Source organism: Mauremys mutica, chromosome 4, assembly GCF_020497125.1.
Source record: "Mauremys mutica isolate MM-2020 ecotype Southern chromosome 4, ASM2049712v1, whole genome shotgun sequence".
In the NCBI taxonomy this organism is placed as follows: Eukaryota; Metazoa; Chordata; order Testudines; family Geoemydidae; genus Mauremys; species Mauremys mutica.
In genome coordinates, this window is record NC_059075.1 from 145,788,017 (window position 1) to 145,812,335 (window position 24,319).

General features: G+C 43.2%; 1 protein-coding gene across 4 annotated transcripts in view; it reads right to left on the minus strand.

Moving 5' to 3' along the window:
• Positions 1-374: 374 nt before the first annotated feature.
• The window catches only part of NGF (nerve growth factor), a 49,321-nt gene continuing 25,376 nt past the window's right edge, over positions 375-24,319 (minus strand). Inside the window, exons 2-3 of one of the 4 annotated variants that reach the window (XM_045015407.1) lie at positions 4,601-4,739; positions 375-1,231 (exon numbers count right to left, since the gene is read on the minus strand). In XM_045015407.1, coding sequence (XP_044871342.1) covers positions 491-1,219 — 729 coding nt within the window. In that variant the 5' untranslated portion in view covers positions 1,220-1,231; positions 4,601-4,739 and the 3' untranslated portion in view covers positions 375-490. Of the gene's footprint in view, positions 1,232-4,600; positions 4,743-24,319 lie in introns of all 4 variants that reach the window. The other 3 variants (XM_045015408.1, XM_045015406.1, XR_006579107.1) reach the window with 3 other exon arrangements.

Genomic DNA, 24,319 nt, shown 5'->3' on the forward strand with positions numbered 1-24,319 from the left:
CATTGCCCCAACAATTCACAGGATCCTAATGACTGACTAGAAGAATGGGGGCAAAATTAGCAATATTTCTGTGGGGTTTTTTTCACGCTTGCATGAGTTGGAGAAGAACATAACATTCTGGACGAAGCTGCAGATTTTCACACCACAAGGGCAGGTTTTGCCTGTGAAAATTGGCTTTTTGTGAAAAAGAGGGGAGGGGGGGAGATGAAAAGTGCAAAATGTTTGTTTTTCACAGAACTGGTGAAAACAGCATTCTAATGGCCAAACTCTGTGGCTGACAAGGCTGAGATGAACATTTCCCCAAAAGATTGTTACGTCATTAAATTAAGTGCACAACACACAAAGAGTTTCCAAAAGAGTTTAATAAATAGCGAGGTTCTTTCTTTACTGTATAAACTATAAATATACCATGCAGTCCTTATAATTTAAAATAATTTACAGGCTGAGGTAGGGGGGATGGGAGGACGTGGGCATGAGTGTTTGTTCCATCTCAGGGTCTCACTGTTTTCCGGCTGAGCACGCACACACATGCGGTATCGATTCGGATAAATCTCCAGGCTGCTTGCTTGCCTTCCATTGTCAGTGCTTTGACAAAGGTGTGCGTGGTGGTGCAGTAGGAATTCCAGTGCTTAGCATCAATTCCCCGGCACCCACTGGAGACTGGCTTAGGGTCCCTGCATTTGGTTTCAAAAAAGTACTGCTTGAAAACATTGTTGTTAATGTTCACCTCTCCCAGCACTGTCACCTCTTTGCCTTTGATGTCAGTAGCTGTGGTTTTGTCCCCAACCCACATGCTGACACTGTCACAAACTGAGAATTCTCCCCGGTGCAGCACAGGATGAGCAGTCCGCTTGGTTCGAATAGTCCTGTTAAAAGAATCTGCACTGTCCAGATACTCCATGTTCTGCCCATCCCCCAACACTGGAGGGGGCTGCGTGCTGAACAGAACCCGAGGGGACCGGAATCGTCTCTTTCTGAAAAGCTTTGGATCCACAGTGATGTTTGCTGCCTGTCCAGCTTCTCTGCTGTCTACCTTCCCAGCAAGGTGATGAGTGGCTGTGTGTTGAGCTGCCTTGGGAATGTGATTTGCTTTAGTCCGATGGATATTTTGAATGGTGGGTCCTGCAGGAAACCCCCATGGAGCATTGTCCTCTGACTTTGGTGCTGCCTGTATGCCGAGCAAAAAAGCTATAATCAGAGTGTAGTACAGCATGGACATTACGCTATGCACCTAGAATGAAACAAAAACTGAGGGTTACTACAAGTGACAGGGACGTGAACCGAAAGCACTTGTGCTACACGAAAAGTGCCCACTCTGACCTTGACGGGTATTTACTGATCTAATGCTGCTAATGACAATGAATTTGCTGGATATTTAGTACTGTAATGCTGATCATACAGATCTCATCAGGTATTCATGTGAGTCCCAGATGTTCTTCCAGAAAAGCTCATTCAAACAGCACTAATGTGCTTAATAAAGTGGTAATCCAAGGAAATAATGGCTGGATTATAATTAATTTATTTGGTATTTGTTATTAGAACATTATATATGAAGCACTTGTTTGGGGTTATTAATGTGGAGACCATAGGATAAGAAGGTGTTCTCTGGAGTATGTATCTCCATTGATATTTTTTTCAAGCTCTTTGACAATGGCTACTGCTACTCTGGGGCCATTTTGGTCACAGCACTGGGAGTTATGGGTAGAGAAACACCCTTCTTTATTCGGACAGTCATGAGCAAGTTCAAGTTCAAGACATCACTGAATAGAGAAACAAGGCCGGGGCTCGTCGCTCTGGAAGCTGGAGAATATGCACATCTGTTTGGGTGTGGAAAAATGTAAAATCAGTTTCTAAAAATTCTTCAGGAACAACGTTATACCATAAGTCCAGTGAGAGTGAAAGCTGCATTAGGCAACACAGACGTGGGTTAGGTAATGAATCAGTAGTGGGCATCCTAGGAATAAGAGAGACATTTGAAACATAATCTGAAATTGCACTTAAGGGCAGACATTGTATTTCCCCTGCAAAGCATTAATAAGTAGAGACAGGGCATAAACAGAACAAAAACTATCAAGCCAGACTCCTCCCCTGTCTCAGTGTCTCATTTTGCCTGACATGTTTCAGCTGGCCTTGGATTTCACTGCATGTCCGGCAGGCACGCACTGACTGGACAAACATGATTTCACAGGGGAAAATTCAAACTCTGCAATTTAGCTCTAATTTCCCATAATGTTTTAATATTTTTCTGGACATGGATCACTTATTACTAAAGCTCCCCCCTCCCTTTCTGCACAGCCTTCCCTAGCCTAAAATTGGGAGGATTACTAGAGTACTTGTTAAGTTTTTATGCTTTTGCTAAGACTGGGATCTCATGGAGAACTCAGGAGCCTATGAGGAAACTGCTATCTGAGATAAGAGCTGGATAGACCTAACCAGCTGAGTTTATGCAGGACTGGATGATCTGATGGATTCAAGAAGCGAGCTGAAGATGCCAAATGGAAGGAGTTACTGAAGACGGTAATGATGCGAAAGTCCCTGCAATAAGGGGGGAGAGAGAGAGGCCAAGAGCCACTTTAGCAATTCTCAGTGCAGTGACCAAACTGGATTAAGTGGAGACTGAATGTTGGAGCGAGAGGCAGGTTTTGCTGCACTGAAAATCTTCACCATCCCAAACCTAGCCTCATTTAGTAGGACCCAAGGCTGCCTTCTTCCCACATTCGGCTTGTGCTACACAGGCATCGTCTGTGTAAGGAAATAGAATTTGGAGGTGGGAGTAGCACTACAGCCATGTGAGTCTACGAGTAACCTCCAGTTCTCCAACTCAAATTAAAGTCAGATGGTTCACAACATCGCTAAAGAGTTTTCTTTTTTCAACAGAGATGTTATTGAAAAAGGTCTGCAGAACAAAATCCAGACGTAGTTTAAACACCCCCACAGCAGCCTCAACCAAATGTATTTACATATAGACCCTTTGTTTATACTTTCCTTCTATAGGAAAGAGAGCTTAGTGATGCCAATAAAAGCCTGTTTTCTGCTTTTGTGTGATTCAGAATTCACTAAAATGCAGCAACATGTAAAGAATGATTTATCTCCCTTCCTCCAGCTCTTTTATTACACAGTTACTAACATCATTGTACTCTGTGCTTTAAACCTACTAACACAAAATTGAAACCATCTCCAATTTTTTCCCCATCCCCCAACTTTACAATTGCATTGCTCCATATTTCTCTTCACTGTAGCAAGTACTGTGCAGGCAGCATGGTGTGAGGTAGGACTAACCAGGACAAAGCTATTTGGGATTTTTAGTACACTTCTACCTCAATATAACGCTGTCCTTGGGAGCCAAAAAATCTTACCGCGTTATAGGTGAAACCGTGTTATATTGAACTTGCTTTGATCCATCGGAGTGCGCAGCCCTGCCCCCCCTGAGCACTGCTTTACCGCATTATATCCAAATTCGTGTTATATCGGGTGGCGTTATATCGAGGTAGCGGTGTAGTTATTTTTTAACCTTGAGAAAGCATTTTCAAAACTGGATCTCTCAATTTGTTTATGGGAAGTGGAAGATGAAGGATTAAAGCAATGTGTACCTCAATCACAGTTAATTGTATGTGCAAAATAAATTTAAAGCCCAGGGAGACCTTGAAGTGTGTGAAATATGGATTTGCTGTCTTACATAAATGGCCATTCCACAAGGTTTGTTTGTTTCTGTTCTTCCATTCACATGCTTAGTACATATTTGACCAGGGCTGCCCAGAGGATTCAGGGGGCCTGGGGCAAAGCAATTTCGGGGGCCCCTTCCATTAAAAAAGTTGCAATACTATAGAATACTCTGTTCTCATGGGGGCCCCTGCAGGGCCCGGGGCAAATTGCCCCACTTGCCCCCGCTCCCGCGGGCAGCCCTGTATTTGACTCTTAAGTGCTGCTCTTTGAAAATGTGTAAAGTGTATGCCAAGTGCATCTGAGCTTCAGAGAGGTTTTACAGAGCTGCAACCTTTAGGCATGAAATTCAGGGACACCTCTTAGCAAATATAGCCATGTGGGTCATCACAAACCTTTCAATACTAAAAATGTAAATACTGCAATGGAGAGTACTGCATAACAGATGTGACTTCAGAATGGCTCAGCTTCCATTATAATACAGTAATTAGTAAATATTTCCCACAAATGATGTAATCTGCTAGAAGAAGAAGGAAAGACTCAATGAAATTAAAAGGCAACTAATCAATTTTTTTTACTGATCTGTTTAGTTCACCTGGGAGTTTGCTGCTAGAGGATATTGTTGAGGAAAATCACTTAGTAAGAGTCATAACAAATTAGGTGCTTACAAAATAAGAATATTAAGTGCAAATAAACTGGCAAAAGTAAAAATGATAGGGTCTGTTGGTCTTCCAGCTTCAGAGTATAAACCGAGCACTCTTTGGGCTAAGAAAAAAATCTGCTCTTTCCACACTTGGTTGTACAGTTGATCAAGTGTATTATTATTTATTTACTCTTCTACTTCTCCTCTGATGCAGCGGGTACAAGCCACTGCTGGAGACAAGAGGCTGGTGTAATGAGACTTGGTCTGTTTTGATATAGCAGTTACTATTGAGCTTACCTCTGTGTGTATTGAACGGAAAGCTGCTCCCAGGCAAGGTCTTTAGTGTCTCCAGACTCTGAGCTGAAGTTGGATGCAGCATGCCATCAGGCCAGTCTGACTGCACAGCTAAGAATCTCTGAACAACCTAGTCTGGGTTCTGCTAGAGGAATGAAAGTATCTGTGTCAATAATCATTCAGAAAATACGCTTTTCAAATAACCTTTCCCCATTGTTAGAAGGAGCACAGGAGCAAGACCTGGCAGGCAGGAAGCTCACTTGCAGGGCTCTTCGAACTATGATTTTTTTGGGCTAATTTCATGGCATAGGAGATGTCTGAAGCACAGCACTCTATGACTCTGCGGGCACTGGCCTTGAAGAACAACAAAGCATGAAAGCACATGCTTAACTTTAAGCACACGAATGCCACTGAAGTCAATGGAAAGTAAATTTTGGCCAGTTTAACTTATTCAGTGGCTGATTGTGCCAACCTCCCTCAGACTGCATCTGACCTTACTCTGCAAGTGGTCCATTCGGTTTCAATGTGGGTAAAGGTGGCAGAACTAGGCCCCGCTAGTGCGGGTGCGCTCAGTGAGAGGATCATCCACCTGGCACCAAGGCATTAAAGAAGCTTTAGAATTTTTTTTCAATCAAGTTATTTTTAAACTGAAATTTCACAGGCCAAATCCGTGGAGTCAAACTATGCTTTTGGCTGCCCCTGCACAAGCCCCCGGTTTTCATTAACAGGAGCTGCACATCAGGAAGTGAGGTTGTGGGATTTGGTTGAGAGTGTGGCTCTTAAAAAATCAAAAGGCAAAGTTACTTCTTTTTAATAGCTTAATTGAAAATTTCCAAAGCACTTTTAGCATGGGGCTTGCACTAACTAAACCTGGGAGTAGCTCGGATAGCATCACGGTCTGTTGGAGCCTTTTGATTTGACAGATGAAGGACCTTGCATCACTTTGATAAGATGAGGTGGCCAATGTCTGTATGCAGATTATGGTCCACAGTCTACAGTATGGAGTTTGTTATAGAGAAAATTTCAGAATAAGGCAAATTACAATTACATGAATTTGTTAAGTTACATCAAACCCTAAAAACAAAATCGTCATGCTATAGAACTGAGTAAATTATATTTTAGTAAGAATGTACTAGTAAAATAATAACCCTTTCAATGTAGCCTGTTAGTTTAGTAACACTAATGATAGAGTTATAATATACATGCCACTGCCAAAAATAATCCAACAATTTTTCCAACTGTTCTGCCACCCTAAGAAAACACTGCTCAATTCCAACTGGCTGGTTATTTAACCACAAGAAAAAGTTTCATTTCAGCAGTTTTTTTCAAAGTTCTTTTACTCCATGCTTCCCGGATTCACCATCATGGCTGAATCCAGTAAATGATGCAGTGTCATTCAAATGATGCTGAAGACAGCACCTATCCATGTTTCCATTGTATATCCAATTCTCAGAGATTAATAGCATGTTAGATATACTGAAGCAAAACTTTCTTCAGAACTTGTCAGTTTAGATTTCTTTTTTCTAATTTTAAAGCTAGTTTAAGCCACTGCAACAAACATTTTACATGGAATTGCAAAATATAAATTTTCCTTCTTTCGGGATCTTCTCTTACTCATGCACTAGTTAAAGAAGTAGCACGTTATAAATATATACAGCACTATTCACACGAGTATCTTGTAGTGATCTACAGAGAAACAAAGCACTTTACTACTTAAAAAATAAAACAAAACAAAAAAAACCTCAGACAAATGGTTACTGGAAAAGTCATCAACCTAGATTTAAATAACCTTCTCTCTTCTTTTGTATCACATGTTAAGTCCTGGCTGCCCACCCTACAATAAAGGCACGCTAGAAAAAAAGCAGAACAACATGAAATTAACAGTTTGCTAACAAGTATCGGGTTCTAGAAATGATGACCCATATTAAAGCACACAGAAGGAGACTCTCTTTTCACCTGGGAGACTGTAAGCAATGTATGCAGGCAAAGCAAAACCTAACCTACACCACATAAAACAAAGGAATTCAGCTCCATTTTTCTTCTACTAATAGACATTTTACCTCACGTGCTCCAGGATCTGCTTATAAAAATAAAAAAGAACAAAAGGACACATTGCCCGGATGGAGGTTATTCAATACTTGAAATATATTAAATGAATGGCCCCTGTGCCTCCTCCAAGATGAATACCAGTGGTTAACATTATTGCCAAAATCTTTTCTTTTCCTTGTTATGTTAAAAATACAAAAATCCTGTATCCATTGATTTCAATACATATCTAGGAAATTGTTGTGTAGAATTATTCTATATAATCTGAAGAATCAGTGCCTTTAAGCACACACACACACACACACACACAAAAGGGGTGGAAGTTCTTGCAGGAATGTATGGAATTAACACCAATATCTGTGAAAATTACAACAAAATATTTGGAGCTCTGACATTTGCTAGAAATACAAGAAATAAATACATAAAAAAGGAAGTTCATCCTTCGTTAGATCTATAGTAAGTCAAACCCTTTCTGAAAACTACAAACCTTTTTCCAATGCCCCTACAATGGGGAAACAATAGATACTCATGCAAAGTCAAAAGAATTCCAGTTCATGGTTATAGAGATCCATTACTCTACTAACACAAAATACAGCACTGCAAGTTCAATACTATCTACCTCTTCTTCCTAGGAAATCCAGAGTGCACCAACACTCCAATAATATTAATGTTTGATTTAAACCCACAAAAGAGAGAATTTGGAGTTTTATTTGTCACAAGTCCAGCTCTTTAGTGCCATTGTTTCCTGGCACACTGAATGATTTCACAAATATAAAATCTTGACTCAGGGCACCAGTGCTACCTCAGCCTTACTATGGCATGATGGGCAATACATACTTGGGTCTCCTGTGGCTAAGCTGGGAGCTAAAGGAGCTTTGTCACCTTCAAATCAGAATTCCCCTTCCTAGAATTTCCCTTTTTGTGTTTATCAGAATCCTAATGTTGTATTTAATAGTATTTTTTTGTATAATTTTAACCGACAGACATTATAAACTCAGCTTTTATCGCAAAATTATATTATATATGCTTGATGGTAACTGCCAAAACATCAACCAAGCGGTTGGATATAATGAAGGCTGGATTTCATGGGTATTTTTAAGCTTATGTTTAAAGTGGATTCATCTAGCTCTTTCATTAACTCAGTAGCAAAGGTCAGAGGAGATGAAAACCTGGTATCTTAAATTTACTTGATACACATATAATTATGTTTCAAAAAGTCTTCTAGTGTTTCTTATTTCTGGTTCCATTTGACCATGACATCATGAACAAAGGACAACTTTCCACCAGGGAAATTCACTCTGGGGCTAACAAGAGCTCCACAGTACTCATCTCTCCCAAGGGACTTGAATCATTTTGAGTAAGAGAATCCCTGGGATTAAGAGCAGATTCTTTTTTCCCACACCTATAGAATGAAGGAAACCAGCCGCTTTCTCCTTCACCACTAACCTAGTGCAATTTAGCTATTTTAGGCTCAAAGGAATGTGAATTCCAGCAATTCAATTCCCAGCAGAAATTGCAGTCTCTTTCTACAGATTGCCTTTTTTCAATTATATAGAGCTCAGTCACCCACTTTTTTGAAAGCAAGAACAATCTGCCTGTTCTTTAATACATGTCACCCCAAAACGAGCCATATTATGAGGCCAGGGGAAATTATTTGATGTCAATACCAAAACTGCTGGACGTTTTAGCTGCTACTTTGTACAATATGTTCCTCTTCTGTATTAATCTACAGTCACCCAGCAGTTTAGTAACCATGGTCTGTAATCATTAGATTATAAATGTTACACTCCAATCTCTCTTACTGAATCAGTTAGTGCCTTAATGTGCATCACTTTCCCAACTGCTCTCCCAATTGTCCAAATCCAATTTATTAATTGATAAATGAAATGTATCAGCTAAATAACGTTGTGCCACATGCTTGAAAAATATTCAAAGTCAATAAATGTGTTAACCCTGAGTGTGCAAAAGCAGGATTGTGATAGCATTTCCCATTTGTTACAAGATATCTGGACACAGATTCTTATTGATAATGTCTATAAACAAACCTCTCCTGTCCTGAACAAGAAGCTACAGGAGCAGAAGACGTGCCTTCAGAGCCAAAGACGTTCAAATACAAATCACAGTCCAGTTAGCTTTTGCAGAACTGTCTATGTGATTTTACTGTTGATGGCAATTAATTCTTGCTAAAACATGAATTCTGACCAAAAAAGCCCTTCCATTAGACTGTTAGAGACTAAAATGTGCTGTAAGTATTAACAGCTCATAATTCCCATCATGTCTGGTTGGAATGTATCTTGCTACACGGATTTTCCTTAAAGATTGCCATATTCCATTTTTCCTTTGAGGTTTCACCCCTTATGTTATGCAGCTCTGTAAAGAAGGTGATTTCATTGCTTTGTCATAGCCCATAATGCAAGACATGAAAGATCAGGAAAATATATAAAAACCTGGTTGTGCAATCGGTAATTAAAGCCATACTCCTATGTTACATTTTCTTCAGTGTGAACTGAAAACTAAGATGCAAACCTTGAGTTTATACAAGGACACCTATGAAAATCTCACATAATTGGTGGCCTGGTACGAAACTGGTGGGAGCAATAGCTGTGCAAAAGCAGATGGTTGCTGTTTGAACTGAAGGAGGAGATTCTCTCAAAAGTTCTGCAGAACCTTCTGACTTGCTGTCCATAAATGCCCCAGTGATTCTCTTCTGCTTCTAATTAGACCACAGTTTCCATCCTGAGTCTTCAGTTCTTGTCACACTATTTTGTGAATGGAGATTACATATACTTTTTTTTGCTCAACTGAAAGAGACCTTCTTTCTTTTGTGTAGCAATATCTTATCACTTTCTTCACCCATGTTGTTTTAAGAAGATGCAGACTGTTCACACCTCTGGAGACAGCCCTCTGAACAGAACTGGCCAAAGGCTACTAGCAGGGACAGCTCTAGGCACCAGCGTTCCAAGCATGTGCTTGGGGCGGCACTATTCAAGGAGTGGCGCTCTGGCCCTTTGGGGGCGGCACTTTGCTTCCGCGGCAGCACTCCATTTTTTTGGTTTTGTTTTTTTTTGCTTCATTGGCGGCAAAAAACCTGGAGCCAGCCCTGGCTAGTAGATTTCAGAAACATCTAAATTACTCAGTTTTTTCACCTACACATTTCTTCTGTATGGATTTTTATCACATTAACCGTAGGATTGGTGCCTTCTATTAGTTGGCTTTTGTGTGGTCTACCGTTGTGCAAAAACCTTCTGCTGGTGAAACCAGCCAAAAGCCACATTTTTATGGGATTATAATAAAAATTATCTTGCACCTTCCATATGCACACCTGGGAGGCAAGTGAATCTTTTAAAGAGGGGCTAACAAAGGTCCAGAGAAGACAAAGGCTTGCTTTTTCAGAGGTGTTTAGCACCCATAGCTCCAATTGTACCAGCTTTATTATGGAATAATATACCAGTCGGGCCATGGTTAATGTTGCCAGTAACTTTCAATGATAGGTCCTATTTTTGACACATGGAAGGGAAGTTGGCTGATAGATTAGTAATGACAAAGCCAATATATTGTGTGTAAGCTCTGTTATCTGCCCAATTCTGACTGCATATTGGGGTTCCCTGAATACTAACAAAGTCCAGTTATGAATGTAATCATTTCACTGGATGAGGGGAAAATCTGCATAACATTAATTTGTTATGGGAAAAATAAGACTCAAGAGTTAGAACCTGCTTTGTTTGCATCTGAGGCATGTTCGCTGATTCTTAGTACGGCAACATTTTTCAAACACTGCAGCATGGCACTGAAATGGAACTGACTTGCAGAACATTCAGCTGCGTGTGTGGTGGGACAGAATTCTGAAAAAAACTATCAGGTCTCAGGAGATCACTTAGGCCCTTTGGCCCTCTTAACCTGCTCATCACCATACAATATCTAACCTTTATGTGTGCAGACAAACATCGTTAAAGTTAATTGGGACTACTAATGTGACGTTACTCAGTATGAGTAAATGCTGCAGAATCAGGCCCTATGTGAGGATAACACAAGGAGCAAGGAACATTATTTTTATCTTGGGCTCTTTTTTGGTGCAGATATGTTGGTAGAGAAAACAGAATTCAGCCTGCTAGCATGCACATTATCACAGTTGTGCAGTAAACCAGATCTCCCACATTACAAGGGAAAATATAACTAATATCCCAATCAAAAGTAACAGTAAAATTCTATTCTACAGAAAAATAAACCTAGCCACATGGGTTATGTTCTAGTCCTATGCAAGACACTATTTGGAATGCCTGTTTGTGTCATTTCTGAAACAATACTTCAAAGAAGATGGCAGATTTTTGGGCCAGGTAAAAATGAATAAATACTTAAATAAAAACCACAAGTGGTTCAAGCATGTCTTAATGATTAGAAAAATTCAGATGTTCCTTTAATTTATTAACTGACGTGTATGTCTCCAAATGTAAAGTGTACTTCTCCAACTCCTAGTCACTGCTGAGTCATAAAATCATAGAAACGTAGAGCTAGAAGGGTCCTCAAGAAGCCATCAAGTCCCACCCCCTATGCTAACGTAGGGCCAAGTAAATCTGGACTGCACTAGTCATGCTCCCTAGAGCAGGGCCTGGTCTACTACAAAGTTAGGCGGACATAAGTAGTCTTGTGTCGACCTATTTGTGCATGTATCTACATTCAAATTTGTCACCGGGCAATGTAAGTATCCCATTACAGCAACACAGTATAACCACCTCCCTGAATGGCATGAAGCCCTGGTTGACCTACAGATGTTGACGCAGTGCAAGTGCAGATAGTGTGTAGCCTGTGTCAACCCTAACAATCCTCCAATGCTGTGACCGCTTTGGTCACAACTTTAAACTCCACTGTTCAGGGGTCACAGAGACCAGAAGCCATCCCCCACATTTTAAAACCATCTTGCGTGTTTTTGAAATGCTTTTTCCTGATTGCTTGCCTTGGCGAGCACATCTAGCAGCGCACCTCTGTTGTGGGCAACTTCCCAAATTACCACGCCAGCACCATGCACTAGACACACTCCTGTTTGGAGCAGACAGGAGGTTTGGATCTCTTGGGCCCATGGGAAGAAGAGGCTGTGCAAGCACAGCTACGGACCAGCTACAGAAACATGGACATATATGAAGAGGTGATGCAGGAGATGCAGGCAAAGGGGTACAAAAGGGATCAGCAGCAATAGTGCCAAGTGTAAGTGAAGGAACTTTACCTGGCATATCACAAGGCCAGGGAGACCAACAATAGGTCTGGTGGTCCACTGGAGAACTGCTGCTTCTACAACAAACTGCATGGCATACTTGGTGAAGAACTCACCAGCACCCCTCACACTTCTGGATACCTCAGAGGAGCCTGAGTCAGAGACCCTCTGCCACGAACAATAAGGAGGAGGAGGAGGAGGACACAGTAGCCATGCTGTGAGCCACAACCTGTTTGAGATTCCACCATAGTCTAGCCAGTCCTGCCAGGTGAACATGGATGAGTCAAATGAGAAAACTTGGGTAAATGTATGCATGAATTTTTCCTTGCAATGTTTCAATATAAAGATGGCACCTGGTATCATAACCCAGAGGCCTCAAACCCAAGTCCATGGAGTTTATAGGTACAGCTATGCTGCAACCTTCCACTTGGCAGTTTGCTTATATCTGCTGACCCAGGACCCATGAAGCTCAGCCCCAGTTTGAGGCTCCACCCCTTGACATCCCATTGGTGGAGTCCCAGAGCAGCTGATTGGCCTGCTGCCCTTACTTAAGCCAGCAACAGGCACAGGAAGCTTTCTGTACAACCAGCAGTCACCTGGTTGGGATTGTGTACCTTGTGCTGTCTGCTCCCCCCAGCTTGACTTCCTGGTGCCCTGACCTGGCTTGGCTCCTGGCATCTGACTTGTGGTTCTGATCTCTGGTTTGTCTCCTGCCTCTGAGCTGGCCTGACTGTGAACCCTGGCTCTGAGCACTATATCTGCTGCTCGTGCTCTGCCTCTGATACCTGGCCCATCTGAAGTTAACAAGATGTGAGTAAAACAATGAAAAATCAATACTTACATGAGAAGCACTAGAGGTAGAGTTGGCATTTGCTTTTCATTCTCCTGGTGGGGGAGGGCATGTAGAACAGTGAATGTGCATGGGGATGTCCCTTTTACCCTCCTGAGAGATCTCACTGAAACTTCTGCAGTCCTTTCCTGAAGGCTTGTAGGAAGAGCTGCCTTATTTTTTCCTCTGCAGTAGGATGTTCCCCATGCCACTCTGCAATGATTTCAGCTGGGCAAGCTTTACTAGGCTTATAATATGAAGCAGTAACATGAGTTCTGATTACAGGAAATAGAATGAAGCCAACATCCCCATAAGAGTATAATAGTCTTTCAGGATGTTGCATGACTAATAGCGTACCTAAAGCATTTGAGTAGAACTCTGTGCCTCAGCGTGCAAAAGGGATTGCTTTGCTCTCTAGTGATGAAGCACACCTAATTATTGCTACCAGCTAATCTGTAAAGTATTGACAGCTCTTGGCTCTGCACCTGACACAGTGACACCAGGTGCTGCCCAGAAGAGCTTACAAACACAAAGGCAGACAGGCAAAAGTCTGGGTGCACTGGGAATTCCAAAGGGAGGTATAACTGGGAGGTGAGTCTTCACTGTCATTGTTGGTGGATCACTTCATCTGGGCATCTTCAAACACATGACTCACTTAGGAAGGCTCAGAATTACTAGAGGGTGGTAACTCAGTAGAGATAGGTGTTGAGAAAAGGGAACAAGCAGGGTAGAGTGACTTGCATCCATGGGAGGGAAGTGATAAATGAGATGAGGGAGGCCACAGTGGAGCTGTGCAGGGCTTTGATGGTAAGAATGTGTTTAGCATGGGAAGCCCATGTTGGGGCTCAGAGTGGGAGGGCTTGACATGGTAGGAGGAACAGGCAGAACGGTAAAGTGGGAGCTGCATTTTGATGGACTGGTGGGGTCTGATATGGTCATTGGGGAGACTGGAGAGGAGGAGACTTTAGTAATCAAGGTGAGAGGACATGGACAGCCACCCTAGCTGTCAGGACAGAGGAAGGGATGGATTTTTCATAGGCTATGGAGAATTTGGACATGACCTGGATGTTTGGGCAGAATAAGAAGGCAGAATCAAAGATGATCCCCCCCCCAATTGTAAGTTTGAACAGCCAAGAGGATGTGGGACCAACAGTGACAAGATGGGAAGGTTTAAGAGGAAAAATAAGGAGTTCAAGTTTAGCCATATTAAACTAGAGTCATTGGCAAGCTATCCAAGTGACGATGCCAGGGAGATACCTTGCTGAAAGACAGCACTGGGCAGAGGGGCACAAGCCCAGAGGAAAAAAGCTGGTTTGAGAGTGACCAGCTATGAGATAATAGTTGAAGCCATTTGAGTGGATGGGTGTCGGCCCTGAGGTTTGACTGGGAAGAGGTTGTCCGAGCCCCTGAGTCCTTTCACAGAAGAGGGTGAAAGCTAGAATAGAGAGGATCCAAGCTGGAATTAGAAGTGAGTGAATGGAGGCAAGATTTGTAAATAACCTGTTGCCTGAAGGGAGCTGGAGTAACGACTCTGTCCCATGACCTATCCGGGTACCTACTACCCATTCATTGTACAGTCAGACCCCAACACTATATATCTGATTGTCACTAGTAATTCTGGCAGTGGGCTCCGGAGTGACACAGCTGGTTAGAGCCGGGAGCAGGCCACAGAGTGGGGGTAGCAAACATTTTAAGTTGCCATGATAAAAGTTTAAGAAGCTTTTTTTGGGCCTGATCCTGCTTTCATACCATTTTTACATCCATATCATTCCACTGACTTTAATGGGGTTACTCCTGATTTACACCTATGCAAGTGAGGTCAAAATTAAGCCCCTTTTATGTCAATTATTTTTATTGTAGGAGAACAGGAAAATGCCCTGCTTATCCTCAAACAGGGCAGTTTGGCCTCTCCCCGATATGAAACTAAAACCTCAGTAACATACATTCCACAGTCATCCAATTTTTGCTTAATATTACCCAACACAGTGAAAACCACTAGGAAATGTGCATCTCAGAAATTCTCCTCACTTATGACTCTGACTTTGTTAATAAGGGGAGGATGGCCACAAGCTCATCTCCAATACAAATATTTTAACAATGTGTGATAAAATGTAACTTCAAACACTGAAAAGCCGGAAGGTCTGGGGAAGCGTGGAACCATGCTGACTAAGAACAGCATCATAATGACTGGGTCTTACCTTGGGTAAGATCAAGCAAAGGATATAAAAAAAGAACTCTGAGCTCATTTCTTAGACTATCAGCAAGTTACCATCTAGTGCAGGGGTGGCCAAACTTCCTGACCCTCCGAGCCGCATATGATAACCCTCAGAAGTTTGAGTGCCGCAAGACACGCACAACCTGCCCTGTGGGACAGCATGTGCTGGGGCTCGGAGCTACAGCCCTGAGACCACCTCCCCGCAGGGCAGAAGCCCCAAGCTCCCCATGCCCAGTCTGGTGGGTGGAGAATGGGGGTTGGGAGGAGGGCTCCATGAGCTGCACTTTAACTGCAAAGAGCCACACGTGGCTCACAAGCCACCATTTGGCCACAGCTGATCTAGTGCATATATTACAGTGCCTGTGGGATACCACTTGTCTCTAGCCCTTCTTACTAATATGCCTCGAATGCTGTAATGTTCCACGAGTGCTTCCACGGGAAGGTGATACCTTTGGGAATAATACATTGCAATGTCCCTTCCTATGCTGCAGTATCATTCTGCACAGTTGTAGAAGGACGGGTGGCAGATCTACTTCTAGACTTCAGGTTCAAATCCAGCCCAGACAGTGAGGAACCAACAGGTATTATCAGCTGGCTGCTTGATCAGTGAGGTTGCTGTCTGGTTCATGGGGGTTAAGGAAGACTATGCTAGCAATCTCATTGCACTCACTGCTATTGTTGGCTCACACAAATGCAGGCTAGGGAATTCTGGTGGGAGAATGTGCCGATGTATGAGAGTACCCTCATATTTATGGGTGTCTTTGGGGTCAGGGCTATCTGTGGTTTCTCCCAATCTAGAGCACACATTCATGAGGCTTTCTAATCACCAACAACTGTCTAGAGAACTGTGATTTCCTTTTAGTAACAACACATGACCTTTAGAATGCTGCCCCAGTTAAGGGTTTCCAATGGGACTGAGCTGTCACTGACAATCCTGAGGGTTAGCAGGGTGATAAAAGCGCACAAAGTTGCCCTGACAGAGATAAAATTATCTAATTTAGATAACTAAGACAAAATGGCTTACACAGAACAAATGTTACTAAAATTAGTCATGTCATTCCAAGGGGCCTTAAATACGGTGAAGGAAAAATGAGTTAATAGTCACTCATGAGACTGGTGGGAAGTTTCTCTGAAAATAAAGGACAGGGCAAAATATCAGAGGGAGTGTGAAGCTCAAGACACAAGGGCCACAATTCTCGGTAAGTCAATGGACTCAAAAGGTTTAAAGCTGGTATGATGGAGTGGTGAATCAGGCCGAAGATGCCCAAAACTCTGGCTGCAAAGCATTAGCTGAGCATGCAGTTGTAGAATGATCATAATAGTAGCCACAAATCAAACCTAACGCTAATGATTGACACATGATGACTAGCTTGGAATCTTCCATTGCAGACTTCGGTCTATAGATGAGTGTTTTACTGGAATTTTGGGTTTCATAAATCCTAACTCACTGGCACAAGGCACTGACTGAAAGAGGCTAAATCCTCACACAGAGGCCTCAGGCACTGACTGACTGGAAAATCACAGCTGAGGGTTCAGGGTGAAATTCACTCCAAGAATGTGAAGCCTTCCTATTTGGGGTGGATGGGAAGTGAAATTCACTGCCCCTTGCCAAATCCAGGGCTAGGGTGCAGGGCTGCCATGCAGCTACCACTCTAGGCACAGGAATAGCATCATAATGTTCACTTTTGTTAGCAGTAAAAAAGAGATGTCAGTTTATACCACAGGGCATAGGGAGGTCTCTAAAAAATCTGTTACCTGCCTGAGATCAGTCATACCTTGTGGAGCATGTAACATGGAAACACAGAAGTGTTTGTATAAAATAAAAACTGGGAAATAGAGCTGGGTGAATAACTGACTTTTTGCTTTGGTAGCAGTTCTGAAAAATCAGGAAAACTGTTTGACCTGAACAGAATCTGAAACTCTCAGAATTTTCAGTCAATTGAAAAAGTCAATTTTGGATCAAACAAAATGCTTGTTTCTTAGTAGTTTCAAGGGCTAAATTCACAAACTGGCCAGAGGAGGAGCTTGTGCTGCCCCCCCTCCACCTTTGACCCACTGGTTTGGGAACTCACCTGTGATGTGAGGAGCATGGGTTCAAACTCCTACTCTGCAACAACAATGTGGACTCAGGTCTCCCCTGTCCGAGGTGAATGCTCCAACCCTCAGGCTATTGGGTATTCTGGGGCAGGTCTCGCTCTCAATCTCTTCAGTTGAAGCTGTTCAACTTTATATAAATATTAATTGGGGCAGCGGGATTCAGAACCTTATTTTTTCCCCAACATGCCCCTCCTCCAGTGAGTGCCCTAACCATTAGGCTCTAGAATAACGGTCTCTGCCTCAGTGACTATTTGAGGTTATCAGGGATGGGGGCGGGGCCAGCTCCAGGCACCAGCGAAGGATGCAGGTGCCTGGGGCGGCCAATAGAAAGGGGCAGCACTCTGTCTGTTCGCGCGGCAGCACAACTGGGTCCGCGGCGGATCCTTCAGTCCCTCTCGTCCTCGTCGGCGGCAGCTCAATCACTCCGCTTCAGTCTTCGGCGGCAGGTCCTTCAATCGGGTTTTTTTTTCTTCTTTGCCGCTTGGGGTGGCGAAAAAGCTGGAGCTGGCTCTGGATGGGGGGAGCACGAACACCACAACCTTCAACTCCTCCTTCTAAGTCACCTTGTGAATCTAGACTGAAAATTGTTTTTGTCCTAAGCTACTCAGTGAATGTGTGCCAAATTTGTGAATAGTTTCAAGTTGACCAAAATGCATTTTTTGGCAAATAAACTATTTGTCCAAAAAATTTTGCCCAGTTCTACAATTAAGTCATGATCAGAATCTCTTGGGCAAACAGATTCCATCATTGTAAGATTTCTCCAAAACTTTATTTTAGAAAAACATTCTTCACACACACACAACCTTCAGGAAATGCTGACATAATCCTCATGGTATTTAATGATTTTTTTGTTGTTTCAATTCTTCATTCTCCATTCACTCTTTATCCAAACAAGGAATTTTTAACTCCTACCAGAGTCTCTCATAAACTTTCCTATGCTTTTACTTTTTGTAAAAGCCACAAGTTTTTCAACAGGATGGGAATTCTATTCCATGTGATCATTATTACACTTGTTTGTAATTGGCAACTGAAAGAAGAAAAATAGATCAGCAGTGAAACAGAGGTCAGCATTTGCAATGTAGGCGGTGGCCCTACAAAATCAGAAGCTAGATGAAGTTCATAAAATTCTTGTGATATCAAAAACAGTGAAATTGTTTTGGAAATTATGCCAAGCTATGAAAGACTGGAGCTGTTTTCAAAGATGAAACAGATTTGTCCATGAAAAGGGATTAAAAATTTGAATAGAAGAGATCCCAAAATAAGCCTGTACTCTACGAGAGGAAGATGTTCCTCTGCTCATACAAGGCTTTCTAAAACCTACAGAAATACTGTTAATACTTAAATAGAATATTGGTTGCATTTACAGAAATGTTATTCAAAGATCTCAAATGATTTTATACACAATAATTAATTAGGCCTTATAACAGACCGATGAGGTACCAGTAGGAATTATGTGGCAAATCAGTGGCAGAGTCAGGAATATACCTAGGAATCCTGTCTAGCAGTTTGCTTCTCTAGCCACTAGATACACTGCCTTGCTTTTCTTTACTTCAAGGAGACTTTCCTATTTCTAAATGAGGGATCTGTTCCCCACATGAGACATTGGGGGCTTCTTGTTCTTAGCAAATGAATTCCCTCTTTGTTCACTCACGTTACAGCCCTGAGAAATAACCTGCCAATTTGAAAAAGGTAACAAAAATACTAATGAATGCTTCAGAGACTTACTACCTCAACTTCCAGTGCACTTGATATATGAAACAGCCAATAACATCCCAATGCAGTCCTGTTTACTCGCTGGGTTATATGCTTTTTATTTCAGGGTTTTTATGGTTTTGTGTGACTCACTGTATTACAAATCCACATGAGCTTTAGGCATGATATTTGAATGTAAAATTTAAATGTTAGTGATCTAACTTAAATCAACAAAGCCTTAGTTAATATTTGAAATGGCTTTGAGAGCCTCCTATGAAATGCTCTATAAACATGGAAAACATTGTTATAATACATTCTGGAACATGAGTTCTGTAGATGACTAGGTACCATTGGGTGTAATGAGTTAAACTGAACCTGGAACTTAGGTCTTTAAAATATTTTATGACCTGAATTAAAGCAATATTTGAGTAGAAGAATGAAAGCCAATAAAAACCAAAACAAACCCATTTAACTTATACTATATCAAATCCTAAATTTGGACCCATCACTAATGGGTTGAATCTGTGCTCTCATTTACATCCAGGAAATCCTATGCAAGTATATTGGTTCCAAATGACTAACCGTACATATGCAAAAGGTGACATATAGTGACCTAACATGCATGCTTGCGCATATTCTGGGTGTGAAGTTTGAGCCCATTCTAGAGACTGTATCCCAATAATTTCAAAGCAACCGTTCATCAGCATACTCAAAGCAATTACTCCATCTGGTAGCTGTGCTTTTCTTTTGGAAAATTAAAATTCTATTGCTTCAGTTTAATCCAAGAAAAAAGGTATTTTTTTAGGGATTTTATGTTGGTTTTTGGCGACCTCCAAATTATCACAGATGAAAGTCAAATGTTCCCTGTCTCTGCACAAACAAGCCCCATTTAAATCTGATGCAATTTTGAAATGACCAGTTGTGAACGCCTAAGAATAGGGGTTATAGCTGAATTACCCACAAGAAAACGACAACCTTGGAAATGCTACCAGAGTACAGTATAATCTGTATTACAATTGTAATGTTCTCTGGAGCCACAAGCAGATCCTCATGAGAATGAGGCTCTCCTGCCATGTTGGGTAGTTCGTTCACCAAGAAAAACATTAGATGATAAAAGCAATTTGTACTGATGCTTTGGCTCTTCTAGACGTCATCAGAAAGAAAACAGACCAAAAAATGTTCAGCTTTGACTTCTCAGCTTGCAGTATATGAGCAGAGCCACTGAAGTGCTTTCTAGATAGAGGCAGAGGCACATTGCGCATAGTGGTGTTCCCAGAATTCATGCTTATGTGACTTTGTAGTTTGCATGTTTTTGCTACCATGATGATGTGGGATTTGCATAAATCTGAAGACATTTTAAAAAAATTTTTAAAGCCCCACACCTCATTTTTTTGTCTGTATTCTACCCTGGACTGTCTTTACATTGCTCCTTTGTCTTTGATTAATTATCAGAAGAGTACACCACTGTCATTCCTGTCCGTGTAAATCTGCAGGATTTGTTTGTGCAGCTGATGCTGTTACTTGGCATTCCTGTATTTACTGTTCTTGCATTTTTTCCACTTTGCCCTCAAGTGGTAGGAAATGCAAATGACCAGATTCTACGTGGCCCTTACTCTGGTGCTAGATGTGGGAGTAAGGAAGGGAAATTCTTTCCCCAATCTGCATCATCCATTGCAGGGCCAAGCTAGATGGCAGACCCTGTTCCCTGGTGACCCTCAGGTAGGGTGACCAGATGTCCTGATTTTATAGGAACAGTTCTGATATTCGGAGCTTTGTCTTGTATAGGCACCTATTACCCCCACCCCCATTCTGATTTTGCACATGCTATCTGGTCACCCTTCCCTCAGGGCTGTTTTCTCTACTTGTTTGCTGGGATGTGTGGCACCCAAAGGAGCAGAGACATTGCTCCATGCCACACCCCCCGAGCACAAACCAGTGGAGGCAGAAGGCTGCATGCCTCCAAGGAATGTAGCAGCGCAAACAGAACTCCACACTGGGAACTCTGGGAGACATTGGGTATCGCAGTGGTTCTTCTGGGGCAGTACAGAGCTGTAGCTCCCCTGCCTAAAAGGCAGTCTGGATCTTGAGTGTAAGGACTACATGGCTGTGAGACTTGTCCAGTTTGCTCGGCAGCACACTCAATAGTCAGGCATCAGTTACTTGCCAGTATGAAATTTACCTCTAGGAACACGTAAAACAATCCTCCAGACCTTAAAGAGCCTTGCTCAAACTACACCACCCAGCTCCTCCCCTGACTCTGTGCCCCTTTCTTGGGCTTCATTTTCAAGCATCCTGTGCTCTGTCCAAGTATCTCTGCTGACAAACGCCCTTTGGCTCCAGCCTTTGTACTTCCCTCCATGCCCACCCACAACGTTTGGGGAAGCCTCTCCTTCAGTGTTGGCCAAGCTCCCTCCTCCTTTCACACACGAGAACACTGTGAAGAACTCTTCTGTGAAGAGTTCCTGCTCTGCTGACCAATCTCCTCCTGTCCTGTACTCCCCTGTTTTCTGGTGCTTTTAGGCTACAAGGTCTTTGCTGGAGGGACTCACTTGTTCTCCTTGTACCCAGCAGACAATGTCATGTACAGCTGTGGTGTTCTACACATGGCAGAAACCACACAGTCAGGCAATGTCACTAAATGTGTCTTCATTTTCACAGTGAAATAACTTCATTCAGAAAGATTCTTGGGTCCCATTGGGATGTAACGAGACCCTGACAGTGAACCCAGTCAGGCCAGAAATACTCAGCCCTACTTTCTTCACTGGTGGAAATCCCAATACCATGTGAAAGTGTCAGGCCACAGAGGTGAGCAGGTGCTGCCCAGAAATCCAGCTAATGCTTCCAAGGAGGAAGGAACATTGGAACTGAGTTCATATCTTAGCTGGGGTTGTGGGCTCTTGGGAGTGGACCCAGTGTGGAGTGGGAGTTCTTTCTGTATCATGTCTGAGCTTGAGGGAAGGGAGCAGCTCCAAGCCTTTCATGGCAAGAGGGTTTCTCACCCACCAAGAACATTAGGAGGAGCTTGAAAAGGGGCTGACTCTGAATCAGAACTCAAACTACAATTGTTGGGGCCTGAGAAATACTGATCTACACAGGTGCAGAAGGGGTGCAAACTGTGGCTGTTATGTTATAGGGTGAGGTTATACTAATGTGAATAATGTACACCTATGCTGAGCCCTGCTGCCTGATGGCCAGCATTGACCTCAGGAAGGGTTTTGTTTTTTCACTGGTAGATTTTGGGGAGTTTCTGTCCAGCTCTGCTGATCCCACATCAACTCACTGCAAAGGATCAGATGCTCCTTAGAGAGATGGCCCAATCCTCATTTACACTAAGGTTACTTTTACATTTATGCCCACTATAAGGCAACATAAAGGGGTCTTAGTGTAAATGAGAATCAGACTGCTGAGCAACTTCTGCTTACAAACAGGGAATGTTTCACTATTTATAAGGGCTTGGACTAACCTGTCATCCTCGATATCCTTATAAATCTACAGTTGGCAATAGAGGTTCCTGGTAGCAATATTTGTTTCAGTAGTTTGTGGAGACTGAATGCATCCTTCAAAATACTTGGAAAGTCAGGAACCTCTTGCTGTTGTCAAGGTTTTTGTTTTTGTTTTTTTTAAGCATTTTGTAAGCTAATGTTCAATCTACTTTAGCTCAGGGTAGATACTGCTAGCTGAATATTCACATGCAGTTGAGTTTTTCACCATATTCCTCCAGAAATATGGCTTTCTGTGTAGGCTAAATTACTCCTAGTGTTTAAATTATAAAGTGTTGTTGGTGGTTTTGCTTGCACAGTTTTGCAGTGCTGGCACTTCAGCTGCTCTTATACCTTTCACTGATCTTCTGACTGCTGGGCTCTAAAATGTAGTAATTCAGCAACGAATGGACCAAGATCAGATGCCGTGTTGTGCTCATGTATGCCCGGTCTCGATTTGGTATGATACATTTATCTTCCTCATAGCTCTTCTGCTGTATTAGATACAAGCCTTTCTCCATTTTCACAGTAAGATCACTCTATAGTATGGCTATGGAAATCCTTGGGATTGGGATGACCTGTCTTTTGAAACTGAGGGAAATAATCCTAACTCTTTACGTGTATTAAAGGAGTCTGGCAGAAGCAAGTTATGCTAATACCTCTCCTAGTGAGGTAGCTCCCTTGTTAGAAAGTGGAATCTGCAAGCAGATGAGGGGGAGACTAGAGAGCAACCGTGGGAAGAGGGTTAAGCACAGTTGAGACCCCAGAAAGATAACTTGTAAGAACAGCAACACAATCTTCAGAATTTATTCCAAATACTTCTCTCAAACTGATCACTACAATGTTGACATTTACCTTTCCAATTCAAAAATACTGATTATCATTTAGTCAGATCCCTCCATACCTCCGTGTGAAGGACACTTGCAGTGGGTATAAATATAACTTTACCAAATCATGTAAAGGGGGCTGAGTGTAACTGAGAGTCAGGCTCTGTACATTTAAAGGAAGTATTAATGCATTTGGTTTCACAGACGTAACATTTAGAGGCCAGGTCCTCAGGACTATGGGGGCCAGATATTTGGGGCTTTGTCTTATAATAGGTGCCTATTACCCCCCTGCCACACCCCATGTCCCCATTTTTCACAGTTGCTGTCTGTTTACCCTACTCAGGACTGACACAATCACTTGTAGATTCCCCCAGTGGGAGAATCCTTGAATCTATTGAAACCAGTTTTGCAGATACCCACAAAACTGCTCCCTGATGGCCAGCACAATTCTCAGCAGGATCGTCACAAAATATGATTTGGTTGAGAGCTTTAGTATGAACTAAGGAAGAGGGATAGTTTCAACTCTAGCTCTTAGATGTGTATGGTAACTTTTAAAAATTATTTTGTTACATTCAGGGAACAATCGGGGTCGCACTTGAAGCCAGTCCCCATGCATACGTAAGGGGACTGTTGGCTTAGTGGGGTTTTTGGTTGGCCCTCTCCCAGTACCAAGGGAAAGGGCCAATGGGAAATCAGAAGCCTGAGACTCCCCAGGGCCAATGGGGAGAGGTCAGTGCTCCAGATCGGCCCAATTGACAGGGCAGACAGGCCAATGAGGGAGTCAGGAGCCTGGGATCCTGTCCTCCGAGTGCGCTGGAGCTGCTTGGGGCAGCGCAGGGGAGAGCAGGGGCCAGAGCTGGGCAGGGGGCAGAGCCAGAAAGGAGCAGCCCAGAGAGCAGAGCTGCGCTGGAGGCAGAGCCGCGCCGGCCAGAGGGGCGGCCCGGGGAGCTGCGCTGGAGGCAGAGCCGCGCCGGCCAGAGGGGCGGCCCGGGGAGCTGCGCTGGAGGCAGAGCCGCGCCGGCCAGAGGGGCGGCCCGGGGAGCCGCGCTGGAGGCAGAGCTGCGCTGGAGGCAGAGCCGCGCCGGCCAGAGGGGCGGCCCGGGGAGCTGCGCTGGAGGCAGAGCCGCGCCGGCCAGAGGGGCGGCCCGGGGAGCTGCGCTGGAGGCAGAGCCGCAGCCGCGCTGAGGCAGGAGCTGGGGCTGTCCAGAGCCGAGTGTGGTGAGCAGCTGGGGAGCGTGAGGGGGGACCGCAGGCAGAGGGCCCAGCGCAGGGCGAGGTCACCAGCCAAGGGGTCTCACAGGCCAGACTGGGAGGGGGCAACGCTGGGGGGA